Source organism: Octopus bimaculoides, chromosome 3 (assembly GCF_046866305.1).
Source record: "Octopus bimaculoides isolate indiv1 chromosome 3, ASM4686630v1, whole genome shotgun sequence".
In the NCBI taxonomy this organism is placed as follows: Eukaryota; Metazoa; Mollusca; class Cephalopoda; order Octopoda; family Octopodidae; genus Octopus; species Octopus bimaculoides.
The window spans coordinates 136,514,070-136,529,256 of NC_142930.1; the positions used below are offsets into that span (position 1 = coordinate 136,514,070).

At 40.7% G+C, this 15,187-nt stretch overlaps 2 protein-coding genes and 1 long non-coding RNA gene across 8 annotated transcripts in view; 1 reads left to right on the forward strand and 2 right to left on the reverse strand.

The window, feature by feature from the left end:
- Window positions 1–15,187, reverse strand: part of LOC106872480 (leukocyte tyrosine kinase receptor) — a 466,463-nt gene that overhangs the window by 270,265 nt on the left and 181,011 nt on the right. The window lies entirely within an intron of this gene.
- The window catches only part of LOC128247277 (uncharacterized), a 10,349-nt gene continuing 523 nt past the window's right edge, over window positions 5,362–15,187 (reverse strand). The window contains exons 1-3 of one of the 5 annotated variants that reach the window (XM_089349707.1): window positions 13,890–14,029; window positions 13,707–13,813; window positions 5,362–7,158 (exon numbers count right to left, since the gene is read on the reverse strand). In XM_089349707.1, coding sequence (XP_089205833.1) covers window positions 5,409–6,443 — 1,035 coding nt within the window. In that variant the 5' untranslated portion in view covers window positions 6,444–7,158; window positions 13,707–13,813; window positions 13,890–14,029 and the 3' untranslated portion in view covers window positions 5,362–5,408. Of the gene's footprint in view, window positions 7,159–10,866; window positions 12,426–12,921; window positions 13,814–13,889 lie in introns of those variants that run through there. The other 4 variants (XM_089349706.1, XR_016241214.1, XR_016241213.1 and 1 more) reach the window with 4 other exon arrangements.
- LOC149136738 (uncharacterized) overlaps window positions 14,173–15,187 on the forward strand; it is a 10,138-nt gene continuing 9,123 nt past the window's right edge. Inside the window, exon 1 of the long non-coding RNA XR_016241215.1 lies at window positions 14,173–14,309. This is a non-coding gene — a long non-coding RNA (uncharacterized LOC149136738). The remainder of the gene's footprint in view (window positions 14,310–15,187) is intronic.

A 15,187-nucleotide genomic window follows, 5' to 3' on the forward strand; every position in this document is an offset into this window, starting at 1 on the left:
AAGGATGGCACTATGTACTTACAGCGACGAAATTTATTTTTAAAATATACTTTGTTAAAATTCTATTGGCCATTTCTGTGTCTTTCGATAGATTTAGCTTAATGACCGGAAGTTTGTGTAATTTAACTTTAGCTGAAACAAGTGTATTTTTAATGCAAAATGTGTTAAGAATAATTAATTATATGTACTTTTTTTCAAACCGCATAAATAACCATTAAATAACCATGTTTGCTACAATTATATTTTCTCATCAATCATATAAGTATATTTAATTAAATGAAATAATTTGCACTCTTACTCAGACAATAATTTCATGAACTCATCGAACAAGTGGTACATAGTTGTACTGTTGAGCATTTTGCTTTCATTGCAAGATGACAAGGGCCATAGTGATATAATTGTCTGTTGAGCTTACTGTAGCTGGTTAAGGAAAGGCACTTTAACTTTACACTGGGTTCCATAATTCGATTGCATTGACCCCAGTGCTCAACCAGTTCTTATTTTATCGTTCCCGAAAGAATGAAAGGCAAAGTCGACCTCAGCGGAATTTGAAGTCAGAACGAAATGTCACTAAGCAATTTGCTAGTCGTGATAACGTTTCTACCCGCTCGCCGCCTTACTCAATATTGGATATTAAAATCTATATAAACTGAGATATCTCAGAAACCTTAAGGTGACTGAGTCACATATTGATTACAACCACAGAGAGGGCAACTCAAGTGACAGGGAACGAACAGCCAACAGTTCACCTCGTTGTCTGGTATCATAACGATACGTTTACACAAGATTCTTCAACATATACGTACAAAATATATTTTATTTGAGACGAAGTGAAGCTATTAATCAATTTGTTATTCTCTACCACGTAGATTTACTCTCTCTCTCTCCTTCATCCTCTTTTGGTCATTTTTCGCAAATATATATATATATATATTTATATATATATATATATATATATATATATATATATATATATGTTTGCATATATAAATGTGTGTGTGTGTGTGTGTGTGTGTGCGTATGTATGTATGTATTATGAGTATGCGAGTGAGTAAGAATAATTACATCTATTTCTTCATCCAAAAGTAATCGAAAAGTACTCTGTTATCTGTAACTTGTTTCATCCTTTAGACTGCAACCATGCTGGAGCATCGCTTTGAAGAAATTTTAATCGAATGAATCGACCTCAATACAGATTTTAAGTCTGGTACTTATTCTACTGGTCACTTTTGCCAAATAGCTAAGCTACAAGGACATAAACACATCAATACCGACTGTTAAGCAGTGGTCGGACACACATACACACACACACACAGACACACACATACACTATATATATATATATATATATATATATATATATACGATGGACTTCTTTCAGTTTCCATATGCCAAATTCACTCATAAGGTTTTGGTCTGCCCTAGATTATAGTAGAAAACACTTGCTGGAGGTGCCATACAGTGGCACTTAGGGCAAGTGTCTTCTACTATAGCCCCAGGCTATATATATGTGTGTGTGTGTGCGCGCGGAGATAGATAGATAGATAGATAGATAGATAGATAGATAGATAGATAGATAGATTTCTTTTATTAGACACACAGGTCTCAATATAGAGGGAACAATACAATGTAGAATTTTTTCTTTAAAAAAAATTTTTTTAAATAAAAAAAAAAATTTTGTTAATAAAGTCGAAAATTTCGAAAAGTGAAATTTTAAAAATGTTAATGTTCGTATTAACAAAAGCAGGTAAGGTTATCCGTGGGAAGAAAAAACCTACGAAAAAAGAACCACGGAGACCTTGGACATTGGATGGGCGTCCCTACTCTCTTTCTCTCCTTTTCTTTTACAGAGTTATGCTTAGATTGGGTCCGTCATTCACACGGACCATTCTTGCTACATTCACCCACTTTTTATCGAAACATTTACTCGACACCACTTCCCTCTCTACTCTAATCTTCCTTTTCAAGTGGTACTTGAAGAAGTTAATTAGAGGTTGGCCAGAAAGGAAAGTATTCGTCTCTAGTCCTTTCATTCTGGTCCACCATATACACTCTTTAGCCATAACCAACAAGGTGATGAATACCGCTGTGCCTTCCCAGTTAAAGGAAGGTGGCGGGACAATATTCACAATGGACTTAGTCGACAGAACGGTCGGCTCTACACGTGACGGCAGTCGTTCGACATAGTTCCACAAATTCAATATATGAGGACACTGCACGAGGGCATGCAGGACGGTCTCGTCGTCCTACCGGCACCTCAGGCAGGTCGAACCGGCGGCGTGTCTCGATCCGTGTCTGTAGAACTTATCCCGAACGGTTAGTGCTTCTGGATAACAGTGCCAGGCCAGGGATCTCTGGAAGTTGTCCATAGGCCCCGGCCCGAAAGTGGTCCTGAAGAGACGGGTCAGATATTCCCGGTCGACGCCCAGATTCGCGCCGAGAACGTCGTCGGACCTCCCCTCCACTAAACCTCTATAGAACGCCTTGGTGGAAATCATGTTGGCCAGGGTGAAACACCCCGGACGGCAGAGCTGCTCCAAAGCACTGCGACACTCGCGATGCCACTGTCCAAGCCCCGGTTTCCGCCTTATCCATGACTGCAGTTCGATCAGAGAGACCAGCTGCAGAAGGGTGTGCCTAACGAAGGGCGACCACACCTGCTCACCGTCATCCAGGAAGCGCTGGAGATGTCGCAGCCTCAGCGCATGTCTGCTCATCATCAACCACAGCATGCCCAGTCCCCTGTTGAGCGGCTGCTGACAGCAAATGGGTCTCCTCACCATCGGAACGCCTGTCTTCCACAGAAAGCGGAAGAGTATGCGCTCCAGTTTCTTGATGGTATGGTCGGGACAAGGAACGACAGTCAGGCGATAACAGATGACGGACGCGATGTACGCGTTCGCCACCTCTGCCCGGCCTTTTAGGGACAGCTTCCTCTCGGCCCACAATCGGGAGAGAGTCACCACCCTACTCGTTATATCGTCCCAGTTCTTCTCCATTTGGAGGTCCAGTCCGAACCAGACCCCGAGCAACTTAACCGGTCCGTCGGTCCAGCGTCCCACGACGGTGGACGACGGCATGGGCTTGTCTCTCCAGGTGCCGAGACGCAAACCCACCGACTTCTCCGGGTTAATTTTTGCTCCCGTCACCGCTTCGTATTCACGTAGAGTATCGCCGACCAGCTGGATGTGCTGTTCGCTCGACACTATGACGGTGACGTCGTCCGCGTACGCAGACACGCTCCGCCCACAACCCAGTTCTCGCGGGATGCCCCTCAAAGTCGCCAGCTTCCGCAGTAGTGGCTCGAGAGTGAGCACGTACAGAAGTGACGACAGTGGGCAGCCCTGTCTAACCGAACGCGTTATGTCAAAGGGTTTCGACAGGTGGCCGTTCACTCTTACCACAGATCGGATGCCGCTGTACATTGCAGCGATGCAACCGCGGAAGACCGGACCGAAACCAGCTGCTCTGAGAACAGCTGCCAAGTAGCGATGGTCCACCCGATCGAATGCCTTACTTTGATCTAAATTGATTAACGCCCCACCCATGCCGGGTTCCTTAACTACCCTGTCCATGAGGTAGCGTATTAGGTGGAGGTTGTCATGGATGCTTCTGCCCGGCACGCCGCACGTCTGCGCCGTGTCGACCAGTTTGCCGATGACAAGCGCCAACCTATCGGCTAGCACCTTGGCCAAAATTTTCAAATCTGCGTTAAGCAGAGTGATGGGCCTGAAGTTATCTAAGACGTCCCCCTTGTTTGGGTCCTTCTTTAGCAGTGTTACCGCACCTCGGCTCACAAAACTGGGAATGCTCCCGTTTTGCTGCCAGTTGCAGGACACACTTGCCAAGACGTCCCCAAACAAGTCCGGCATATGACAATAAAATTTGTAGGGCAGACCATCCAAGCCAGGCGACTTGTCTCTTGCACAGCCCGCCATCGCGTCCCGTACGTCCGCAGCTGTGATGGGTCTTTCGCAACACTGTGCCTCGCCCGTCGATAGCCGTGGCAGGGCGTGCAAGTAGGCACTGAAGTCCACCTGACGTTCGTCCTTACCATCAGCCGCTCCGAACAGTCGGGCAAAGTGCCGCTGAAAGGCCTCGCACATCCTCTCTGGCTCGAGTAAATTCTGCCCCCGTCGATCGGTCAGAGACCGGACAGTGACCCGGTTGCCGCGTTGTGCTTCTGCTACCCGAGCTTCCCTAGCCACGTCGAGTCCCTCGTTCCTAAGAGCACGCATCCTAGCTCTGGCAACGCAACCTTCGTGCTTGGCATTGAGATGTTGGTTGAGGGCCAATCTCGCCGTTAACACGTTAGTCGCGATGCCACTCCTAAGTGCCTCGTCTAATTTCCTGACTAGCTCTCACTCTACTCTATTCCCGTCTAACGCTAGTGCTTTGCTATATCTTATCGATTCTGTCTTAATTGCCCGTTTCAGAGAAAACCACCATCTGTTGTTGACGATGGCTCCCGTCAACGCTCTCTTAACTAACGTGCTAATCCGGTCCCTGTAAACCTTTCGCGCCGGGAACGACGCGTTCAGTTTCCAGTAACCGGGACCATGTCTATGGAACCTATCTAAGTCAAGCGTACACGACACAAATTTGTGATCCGAATAGCTGACTATTTTGAACTGTGGACAACTAACGCTATCCCTATCTACAGTTCTACAGAATATCCTATCTAGATACGATCTGCACGACCTGCTGCGGTTAGTCCAAGTCCACATTGGCACATTCGGGTTGTCCAGTCGGTACCTATCAGACAATTGGAAACGTCTGATTAGGTCTTTGAGGCTTTTGCACCCCTTTCTAGAGCTATCTAAGCCCACGTAGCCTACGTGCGTGTCTAAGGTTGCGTTCCAATCTCCTACTAACAGTGAAGGTCGAGACGTTCCCAGAAACACCTCTACACGACGGAAGAAATCCGACCTACCCGTTAAGGACGGTGCGTAAACCGCTATTAAACGAAAAGCACACCCATTTCTGCTGTTCACGTCCAAAACCACGACTCTCCCTTCTGGGTCCGTGAATATTATCTTTATTTGGAGATCTAGGCCCTTCCGAAAGAGGACCGCGGTTCCGCCACCGCCCATATTCGGCAAGCACGAAGAAAAATAAATATCGAACTGTCCACCGAACATGTGCTGGAGGGACCGCGGGTTGGAAAGTCTTGTCTCCAAGATGGCAATGATATCGACACCTAGTACTTTCACGTCGTTCAACAGGTACCCTTGTTTCCAAGGGCTTGCTAAACCACGGACATTCACACTACCCAAGGTGAGCAAGGCCATGTCGAAAGTTGTGCTTCAAACACTAAGGCAAGAGAAAGCGAGACAGGGTTACTTACTTTTTTGTGTACTTTTTGCAAGGGACTCTTCAGGGACGCCCGTGAGGAGGTTTTTGAAGAGTCAGGTGGATAGGTATCTGTTGAACTTACCTACCGCATTAGGATAGGAAGCTTTCATTTTTTGGCATGTCTGTTGTGTGGTGCGCAGTATGTTAATGTGTTTTGGGGGTGTGGTATGCGGATAATGGTGCAATTTATAATCGTCTTCTGTAATGTCTGGGTTTGTTGTTATGAACTCCATGAGTCCTGGATCTTTCGTGTTTATTGCTGTCAAAAGTTTTGTGGGTGTTTTTGTATTATTGTCTTTTGTGCTAGTGGTGGTGGTGGTGTTTTGTTCAGTGTTATCGGGAGCTGTGTATCTCCCGGCTTTTTGTGGAGCGGATCCCATGCTTTTTGTAATTCTTTTTCTTCTTCCTCCATTTGCCATTACAAACCCCTCCGTTTTGCTGTCACTTTTCTCAGCCAAGGAGATGTCAGCTGAATCGGGGTTATCCGAAGGTGGTGGAGGAATGTTTAGGGACTCCAGTTGTGTGTCTGTTGTTGCTGCAGATTTATTTGGTGCTGTTTGGGGATTGTTGGGTTCATTTTTGGTTGGGGGTGTGTGGTTGTGTGCATTTTCTTTATTGTTCTTCGTTGTTGCAGGCAAAGTGTCCGTTGTCTTTTTTGGTGGTGCTGTTGATGGTGACAGCGGTTGTGGTGATGCTGTTTTTTTCGAATGGTTTTCTGTTGGTGTATTTTGATGTCCTTTGTCTGTCTTTGGTGTTGGTAGAAGTCCAGGCTTGGTGGTATTTGGCGATTGTTGTTGTTGCTCTCGCTGTTCGTGCTGTTGTTGCTGTGGTTGTTGTTGCTGCTCTTGTTCCTGCGGTGGTTGATGTTTGGCTGTGCTTGGACAAGAAGCCCTAAAATGGTTCTTGCCTCCGCACAGGAAATATCGGGTACGTCGGCCCTCCACGACTACGTGCAAATTGGTGCCATTAGCCAGCTCAACGCTGTCCGTAATGGCTTCGATTATTGAGGGTTCGATTTGCGCCAAAAGCTCAATGCTTTTCCCTAGCCAATTGTCTTCTTCGAAAACGTTGATATTAATAATGTTCATTTTTTGTTTATGTCCATGCAAAATTGCAGAGACCACCCACGACGGTTCTATTTCAGGGGGAATGTCTTTTACTTTTATTTTGGTTACTCACTTTCCAAGGTAAGACGGGACCATTATTATTTTGTCTGTTTGTAGTGTTTGTGTGGAGAAAGATTTTGCGTGCTCTTCGGTCTTGAAACGATGTTCCACAGTGCCAAAATATTTACCCCTGTTGATATATGATTTAAGGGACCAGAATGGCCTCAAACAGCGTTCAATTTCTTGCTGATTGAAATGCTAAATCTTTTTAGTTGTTTTATTGTGTACTTTATAAATGATTGTTTTTTTGTTTACGTCGTTTGATATTTCTTAGGGTGTATGCAAAACAATTTTGTGGCCGACTTTTGACAAGAGAGTTTCTCCAAATTCCAGTTCTAATTCCGTTAATGTAATGGTTTTCTTTGCCGTTTTCAGTAAACTGGCAAAATTGCAGATTGTGGTGTCGGTGTTGACGGCCGGTGACTTGTTGTTGCTGGTATTGGCTGTGGTAGCGGTGGTAGCAGTGGTAGTCTCTGTGGTGTTGGTGGTGGTGACAGGGCTGTTAACAGTCGTAGTATCCATGACAGCGTTTACTTTAAGGTCTGTAACATTTGTTGATTCATTTGTTCTTTCTGTTGTTGATTTAGTGTGTGCGCGTGCATGACCTAATTTTTTTTGTTCTCCCAGCGTTTCAAGCCTAGGAAAATGTTCCAAAAAAGAATTTTACCAGCGTTCTACTACAACATTTCTCGACATTTTTCAATGTCGGGAAGAAAAAAAATATTTAAAACAGGTTGAAACTGCCCTTAAGGGCCAATTCCTACCTCGAAAACACAATAAAAAGTTGGGTGCTTCACACACCTTATATACAAAAATGACAATTTGTTGGTAATAAAAGGTCAAACGTTTACCTCTGCAGCCGATGTGACAGCACGTCCGTCAAGATAGATAGATAGATAGATAGATATTACAAATTTGTTAGATGTATTTTAGCATGTAAATGTGTGCGCAATTGTGTGTTTCTATACATGCATATCTGTACATGGTCGTATGTTTCTACAGTTCTATAAATATTATTGAAAACACTTGTATGCTCAAATATCCTTTCACTTTACCAAGATTTTCTCATATCAGATTATTACGTTTTATAAATATATTTGGATCGATACTTCAAGATCTTGGATTTACCATTTGCATGAACTAATTTTAGTGGTAACATTTTTTTTGTCATATTCTGTTAGGATATGCATATTGTAACACATGCTTATATCTATTCACATTCGTACTACTTGATTTTTTTTAATTTGTCAATAATTTCTCTTACTTTGTTAACTGGAAAGTTCTCTTATTGAGTTTACTTTTATAATTTTGAACTCTCTGGCTCAAGTAATTCTTTACATTTTATATAGTTATATACTCCATGGCTAATCTACTAGTTTAAAGTTAAAATACCCGTACATTGTATTTATCACTATAGTTTAGAACTGCTTAAAATATAATGGTCTCTGATTTAGGCATATTGCCATGAGTTTTGAGGTGAGGGTTCAGTCGACACCAGTGCGATCAGTGGTTAATTGGTACTCGATTTTATCGATCTCGAAAAGATGACTGACAAAATTGACTTCGGCAGGATTTGAATTCAGAACATAAATAGCTGAAACTTAATAAATTTGTGTTATCCATAAAAGACTGTTCGTCTAGTTTTGCTTCACCGTATACTGTTGAATCAGCATTGCCAGTTAGTGTCATAAAGGTGACATCTATCATATTTACATCATCGTTGAAACTATTTCATCAGATGTGGGAGAAATCTCTAGGGAGGAGACTTTCTCATTACAACCGCATCAGCAAAGTTTAGACTTCAATTTATTTGATGAAATAATAATGGATGAATCACTAAGAAATGTTTCAAGAAATGTATGCTGGCTGGTGCTTACAACACATAACTTAATCAGCTGGTATTTTTAGTAAGCTATAAAATAATTTCCCGCTAAGGGAAAACTAGTACTAGACATAAATCGTTATTATGTTATTTCAAAAAGTATGGGAGACAAATCCGTTTATTATTATATTATTTCAAAAATGAAGGTAAACAAATCCGGACATGTTTCATAACCACCTCAGTAAAGCATAAAATCCACTAACGTACTTTCTGAAGTAGTGACAAAAGAATCATTACATAATGCTTTCAAATTGTGGCACAAGACCAGCAATTTCGGGGGAAGGGGTAAGTCGATTACATTGACCCAGTACTCAACTGGTACTTATTTTATCGAACCGGAACGGATGAAAGGCAAAGTTGGCCCCGGCGGAATTTTAATTCAAAACGTAAAAAAGGGTATGCTGCTAAGCATTTTATCAGTCGTGCTAACGTTTCTTATTTTTTTACTGCCCACAAGGGGCTACACAAAGAGGACAAACAATGACAGACAAACGGATTAAGTCGATTATATTGACCATGGTGCGTAACTGGTACTTATTTAATCGACCCCGAAAGGATGAAAGGCAAAGTCGTCCTCGGCGGAATTTGAACTCTGAACGTAGTGGCAGACGAAATACCGCTAAGCATTTCGCCCGGCGTGCTAACGTTTCTGCCAGCTCGACACCTTAGAATCATTTAATAGTGCTCAAGAACGTATACCGATTGGCGTCGATTGCCGGAATTGTTGAAAATAAATTACTCATTTTCTCACATTAATCTGTTCATTATTTGAACAACTGTTATTTATTTAAAAGTTGAAATCTTAAAGAATTTAACTAAATCGTTGATATAGGTTATAAAGAGAGGAAGTACATGTATTTCTTTTTGAAACGAGATAGTATATATGCTCCTTAAATGACACGTGCGAATTAAAATTAAGGAAGGTAGAAGTGGAATCAAAAATGTAACGGAAGAGCACAATGTATGAAATAGATCAAATCCAGAACAGGATTTTTATTGAATCCAGCAAGAGAAAATAACCAACTCTAAAATGTAAAAAGTTGATAGTATATATTGCGAGGCATTTGCCCTACACTCCAATGATTCTTCATCATTATAATTAAATGAAGGTGGATTTGCAGAATTTTCAGGGCCATCAAGTAAGAGGCTTTGTAATATTTGTTCCAGATCTTTACGTTCTGAGTTCGAATGCCACTCAATTTAACTTTATCTTTCACTTCGCCGTAAAGTTGCAACCATACGACAATGACAAAATATATAGCGTTACAGTAAAGGTAATGAGTTGACGAAAAGTGATTAAAATGTCATAAAATATATTAAAAAATATATAGAAATATGATTTCAAAAAACATGCAATAATAAAATAGGACAAAATAGGACAAAAGAAAATGCTCTAAATTTTTAGTACATTGTTCTAATTTTTCTGGGAAGATTAAGCGTACTTAATCTTCCCAGCTCTATAATGAAATCATTCACAATTAAATGGGAGGAAAGTAAAAATTGCTACGGTAAAAAATATATGCTTACACAAAAGTTTTAGCATAGTTCGAGGAAAGAGGATAAGAAAGTAAAGAATTAAATCGAGCGCTAGATGACATTTAATTTGGTCTTCGATGTTTCTCTCTAGTTATATTGTTTCTACTCATATGCGCAATAAGTCTAAATGCAAAAATATAATCTATTTTCATTACGTGTAAATATAGATTTTATTGGAGAACTGTTCTTTAAATTAAATATATTGTAATAGAATTGAAAAGGGCAACGTCTATTCAGGTATTAGACAAAATAATTTTTGATATTTAATTTTGGTTTTGATTTAAATCCTGCGAGTACTCGTTTTGCCCTTTATGCAAATGGAAAATAAATGCATTAAAAGTAAAGACATTTCAGAACAGAATTAACACTTGCCGTTAACCCAACATACAAATATAAATACAATATGGTATAGTGTCCTTTCATGCATACACACACACACACAAATGTGTGTGTGCGTGCATTGAAGTGGTAGAATCGGTAAAATAGAGAATGAAAGTTGGGGTCTTTGTCAGTATAAGAACCTTGCACCATAGAGTTATGTCAGTCTCCAAGTTCAAATCCTACAGATGCCAACGTTCACTTCTATTCTTCTATATCTATATGCATTCCAGATGACAGTTATGAAGTGGAAGCGTGAATAATGCCGGTGGATTATTGCCGAACACAATACCGAAATTTCTCATGCTATGTATGAACGAGTCTCTGTATGAATAAGTCTATTGATTAGTACATCATTTCTTGGAAGGACTTGATCAACTGGATTTTAACATTTTGAATATTTTATTTGCCCTAAGGCAGCGATCTGGCAGAAACGTTAGCACGCCTGGTGAAGTGCTTAGCGCTATTTCATCTATCTTTATGCTCTGAGTTCAAATTCCGCCGAGGTCAACTTTGCCTTTCATCCTTTCGGAGTCGATAAATTAAGTACCAGTTGCGGACTGTGGTTGATCTAATCGACAGGCCCCCTCCCCAAATATCTCGGGCCTTGTGCTTAGAGTAGAAAAGAATATATTCTATGCACTGTGTGTTACCAGTAGTTGAGAGCTGAGTGAAGATGAACGTTATGGTCATTATTGCCTGTCGAAAGTAATACATCAAGGACTTCAGTTTGATCAGAAATTCCTTATACTGTCAAGTGGTAGTACAGTACGGAAGCGATGTAGGTGTCAGTATTTCTGCCAAAGCTTTCAAGTTTGATTTCCTCTTAGTCCATTGCTAGATGGCATACTCGACTCTTTGGCTTCCATGTTTCAATTTGCTCTTCGTGAAGGTCTAGAACGAAACAGACTCTGAAGAATTTAAACGGATATTATATGAAACAAGAAATTCTTTCCGCATGGCGTTTCACACTCTACAAGCCACGTTGCCAGCTCAGGAATTATGCAGAGTAATGAATTATTTGCTTCTGTCATCTTTTCATACTCTTCATTTATAGATGAATGCAGCACACCCACATCTACACCAGCAAATTGTGTTTCAATAAAGTTTATTATCCAGATATTGCTCACTTAAGATGTTGACTTAGGCTTCTTACACTTCTCTGCTGCGGTCTTCGAAATGTGGTGCACGTTTACAGACTACAGCCAGTATAATCTAATAATTTGTTACATGCCCTTTCCATTCTAAATGAATGTAATATCAAAAGCAAATTAATAGTTATTTTCAGATCGTGTACGGAATCGTATGCAATATTTGCTTTCGTCTCTTAATCTTCTGGATTGAACTTGTTGAACGTTCAAATATCAGCCAAAAATTTACAATTGTCGATAAAAGCCTATATTCCACCCCGCATCAGCTATAGCAAGGAGATGGCAGAGTCGTCCAAGTACTGGACGAGATTACTTGCGTAATTTAGCAACGTTCCTTCACACTGAGTTAAAATCATGCTCGATATGTCCTAGTCTTTCATTTCCTCGAGGTTGATAAAGATAAACACTAATCAAGCACTGCAGTCAATTTTGTAGTGTTGTTAAATATTTTTAGTAACTCGTTTGCTTTACTCTTCATGTTTCAACAAAATCAGCCGAGCATTCAAAGTAGAGGCCATCTTGTTGCACCGTTTGCAACCACCATTCAGCCAGATCTTTGATCCCAGGCTGATGCCAGTTCTTGTCTTTCGAGACGAAGAACTCCTTCGCTGAGGCTTCCATCTCCTCTTAAAGTTACTGAGTACAAATTCCGCCGAGGTCGTCTTTGCCTTTCATCTTTACGGAGTCGATAAAGTAGAGCACTGAGATCGATGTAATCGACTTTTCCCTGCCCCGAAATTGCTAGCCTTGTTCCAAAATTTCATCTAACCGTTTGCCTTATTGCCATTTGCGTAAATTGGTCGTAATCCGTTTCCCTACATTCTTGATATTTATCTATAATATCAATTAACATGGATTGAAGAATCTCATATTTGAACATTACTTTTTTTCAATGTTTTGAAACCATCTTCGATTCTCGGTTGGAATAATTTCTATATTACTTCCCTCAAAAATACCCTTTTTGAAAGAAGTAAAAGATAAAATGAACATAAAAAAATACTTATAAATGCATTTAACGTGAACAAGTATCAAGGCATAAATAACACTTTCAGTGAACTCAATATTATAAACTGCGATATTCAATGTTTCCGTCAGAGTAAAAGTAATTAATTCTCCCTTGATATTTTGACATGAAATTTGTCATAAATGTTTATACAAGCATTAAAACGGTCAAAACAAACGGAAAATTCTGATTAATATAGTTTGTAGATATGACTAGTTTTATTGTAAATTTACTGGACACAGCAACTCACTTCGCCACGATAATTCTTAACTAAGATAGCTCAATAAATCTTTTTCGAAATATTTATATGCATATATGTGACTGTGACGCGTGGGTGTAAGTGTGTCAGTTAATTTCTGCTTCGGAAAATGCCTAAGTAAAGATAATTTATATATGCGCATTCAAGGATACAATGTAAGTGCATAGCCTAGTCGATAAAAGTGTGCTCACAATCATAAGGCTGAGGTCTTGATTCCCGGATCGGGAACCGCGTTGTGTGTTTGGGTAAGGCGCACCATCTTACATTATTCTGTCTCTTCAGCAGTTAAGAGTGCTGAAGCAACTCTCCTCCCGCCCCCAGTGTCATATTCTCGTTGTTCTGCTAGATTAAGTGCAAAAGGGCTGATATATGTCTCTTCACGGCTTCATAGACCCCGTCAAACAATTAGCAAAAGCATGTTGCAGCTTATCATGTTATATTCACTTGCGAGTAATGGTTAAGTCCAAGTTCACATGCGATAGTGGTGGGCGAACAGAATCAGTAGATCGATCCTAGAAAACGTCGCGCCTCGTGATGTTCAGTTGCATCTCTAAAATTTGATAACTCACTACTTGAATTTCCTATGAATCAGTCAGGAGTCGAGAAATAAGTGCCACTCAAGTAATATAGAGATTGCAATCGACTGTTCGCACTTACCGAAACTTTGTGGACGATTGTTCAAGCTAGAAGTCTATGAATGTGTCATCACCTTTAACCGCTGGACATCACTGTCTTGACTTCTACGAATTATCAAAAAAGTTCTACATTTTGGAGGCGGGATACGCCCCCAAAATAATTTTCACAATGCAAACAATTATTTACTAAAACGTGAATCAATTTGCTAAACTGCAGGCAAGCCAAACACAAACAGCCCCACCTCGCAGCTGAGCTACTTAATTCACCACGCTACAGACTTGTGTGGCAACAATATTCAGTTCTTCAACGACGTAAAGCAGTTCACAAAGTTAATTTTTACCGTGTTGTTCAAATTGAATGTCTTGGCCTATTCGAACTCCTGGCAGTCCTAGGTAATTCAATATAGGTACCCCACAATGATTTTCAGGCATAAAAACAGCTGTTCGCCTAAACACAAAAAAGTATTTCAGAAAAAATTCCAAACCAATCTTCAGAAAACACAGACGTAAAAAAGAATTCTTACCGCTAGACAACGTCCACCAAAAGTTCTTCAATAAGACAAACAAAGGAGGAAAAAATGCCTCGAGACCAGCGGAGATACCCTATTTGTAAAGAATAATAATACAATAACATAGCCCCACTGTACCCCAAAAACAAAATCTCTGCTACCTTCCAGCTGCGTTGTTAATTATCCTTTATAAACTGAAAATTACAACAGAGCCATAATTAGCCGTGTTGTCTCTTTGGTTGAAAGCAACTACTTTGTTTTGGTCATGCGTAGTGAGGCAAGCTTCTTTATTTCATTTATATTAGCCACAAGGGCTGTACGCAGAATGGCAAGAAGCTCGCTTCCGGTATTGGAGAGTTAGTCTTTCTTGCTATTGAACATTGTGGACGTGTCTGATTGCCGTCCAGATATTGAAAATTTGTGAAGTCGACCGAGGTAGGTGGAATTGTTTTTTTTAGTTGGGAGGGGTTTGTTGCTGTTTGTTTGTTTTTTTTGCAGTAAATTTCGCCCAGCTCTGGGGCAGTTTCGCTTGCTTTCGGCGACTTAAATTGTCACTCGCTTAGCGAGCAAAAAATTGTGTTTTTCGTTCGTCGGTGTTGGTGGGCGTGCCGCCACAACGATAGACTGAAAATTTTGGAACTTTGTTGAATTTCGAGGAATTGCCTGGTTGATTTACTTGGATTACCTGGTGAAGAAGAATTTTTTCCCTGTCTGAACTGTGTTATTTGTTTATTTGTTTCTTTTTTTCCTTTCTTTTTCCTTTCTTCTAATTTTGGTTCTTCTTTCTTTCTTATTTTTTCTTTTCTATTCTGTTTTTTTTTCTTCCTAATTTATATTTTTGACTGTTGTGTTATTGAACTTGATTTAACTTTTTTTCGGACATGGAGAAAAAAACATTGAAAAAAAGAACTCTGGCTTGGTGTGGGAACTGTGCCCACACAAGCAGTGGTTAAAAGAAATGGAGGGGAGGACGGTGGTCATGCGGACCTAATGTAGGTCACGCAATACCATCACCCTCTTCAATAGAGAGACAATTGAAAAGGAGTTGGCAAGTTGTTTGCCAACAAAGAAGTATTATATATCAAGGGGGGTCAAATTTGCGACGGTGTGGTTGCTGTTTGACAACCCGGAAGAAGCCGCTAACGCGGCAAGTCAGACACTGCAGGGGGAGGAAATTTTGTTCCTCCCCTCTTACTGCGGGAAAAGAGTAATTAGAGCCTGGGTGCATGGACTACCCCCAAGTTACAAGGCCGAGTGGATCGCTGATACCATTCGGCAGGGCTTGGGGGACAGTGGACCCAGGCTCCTTAATG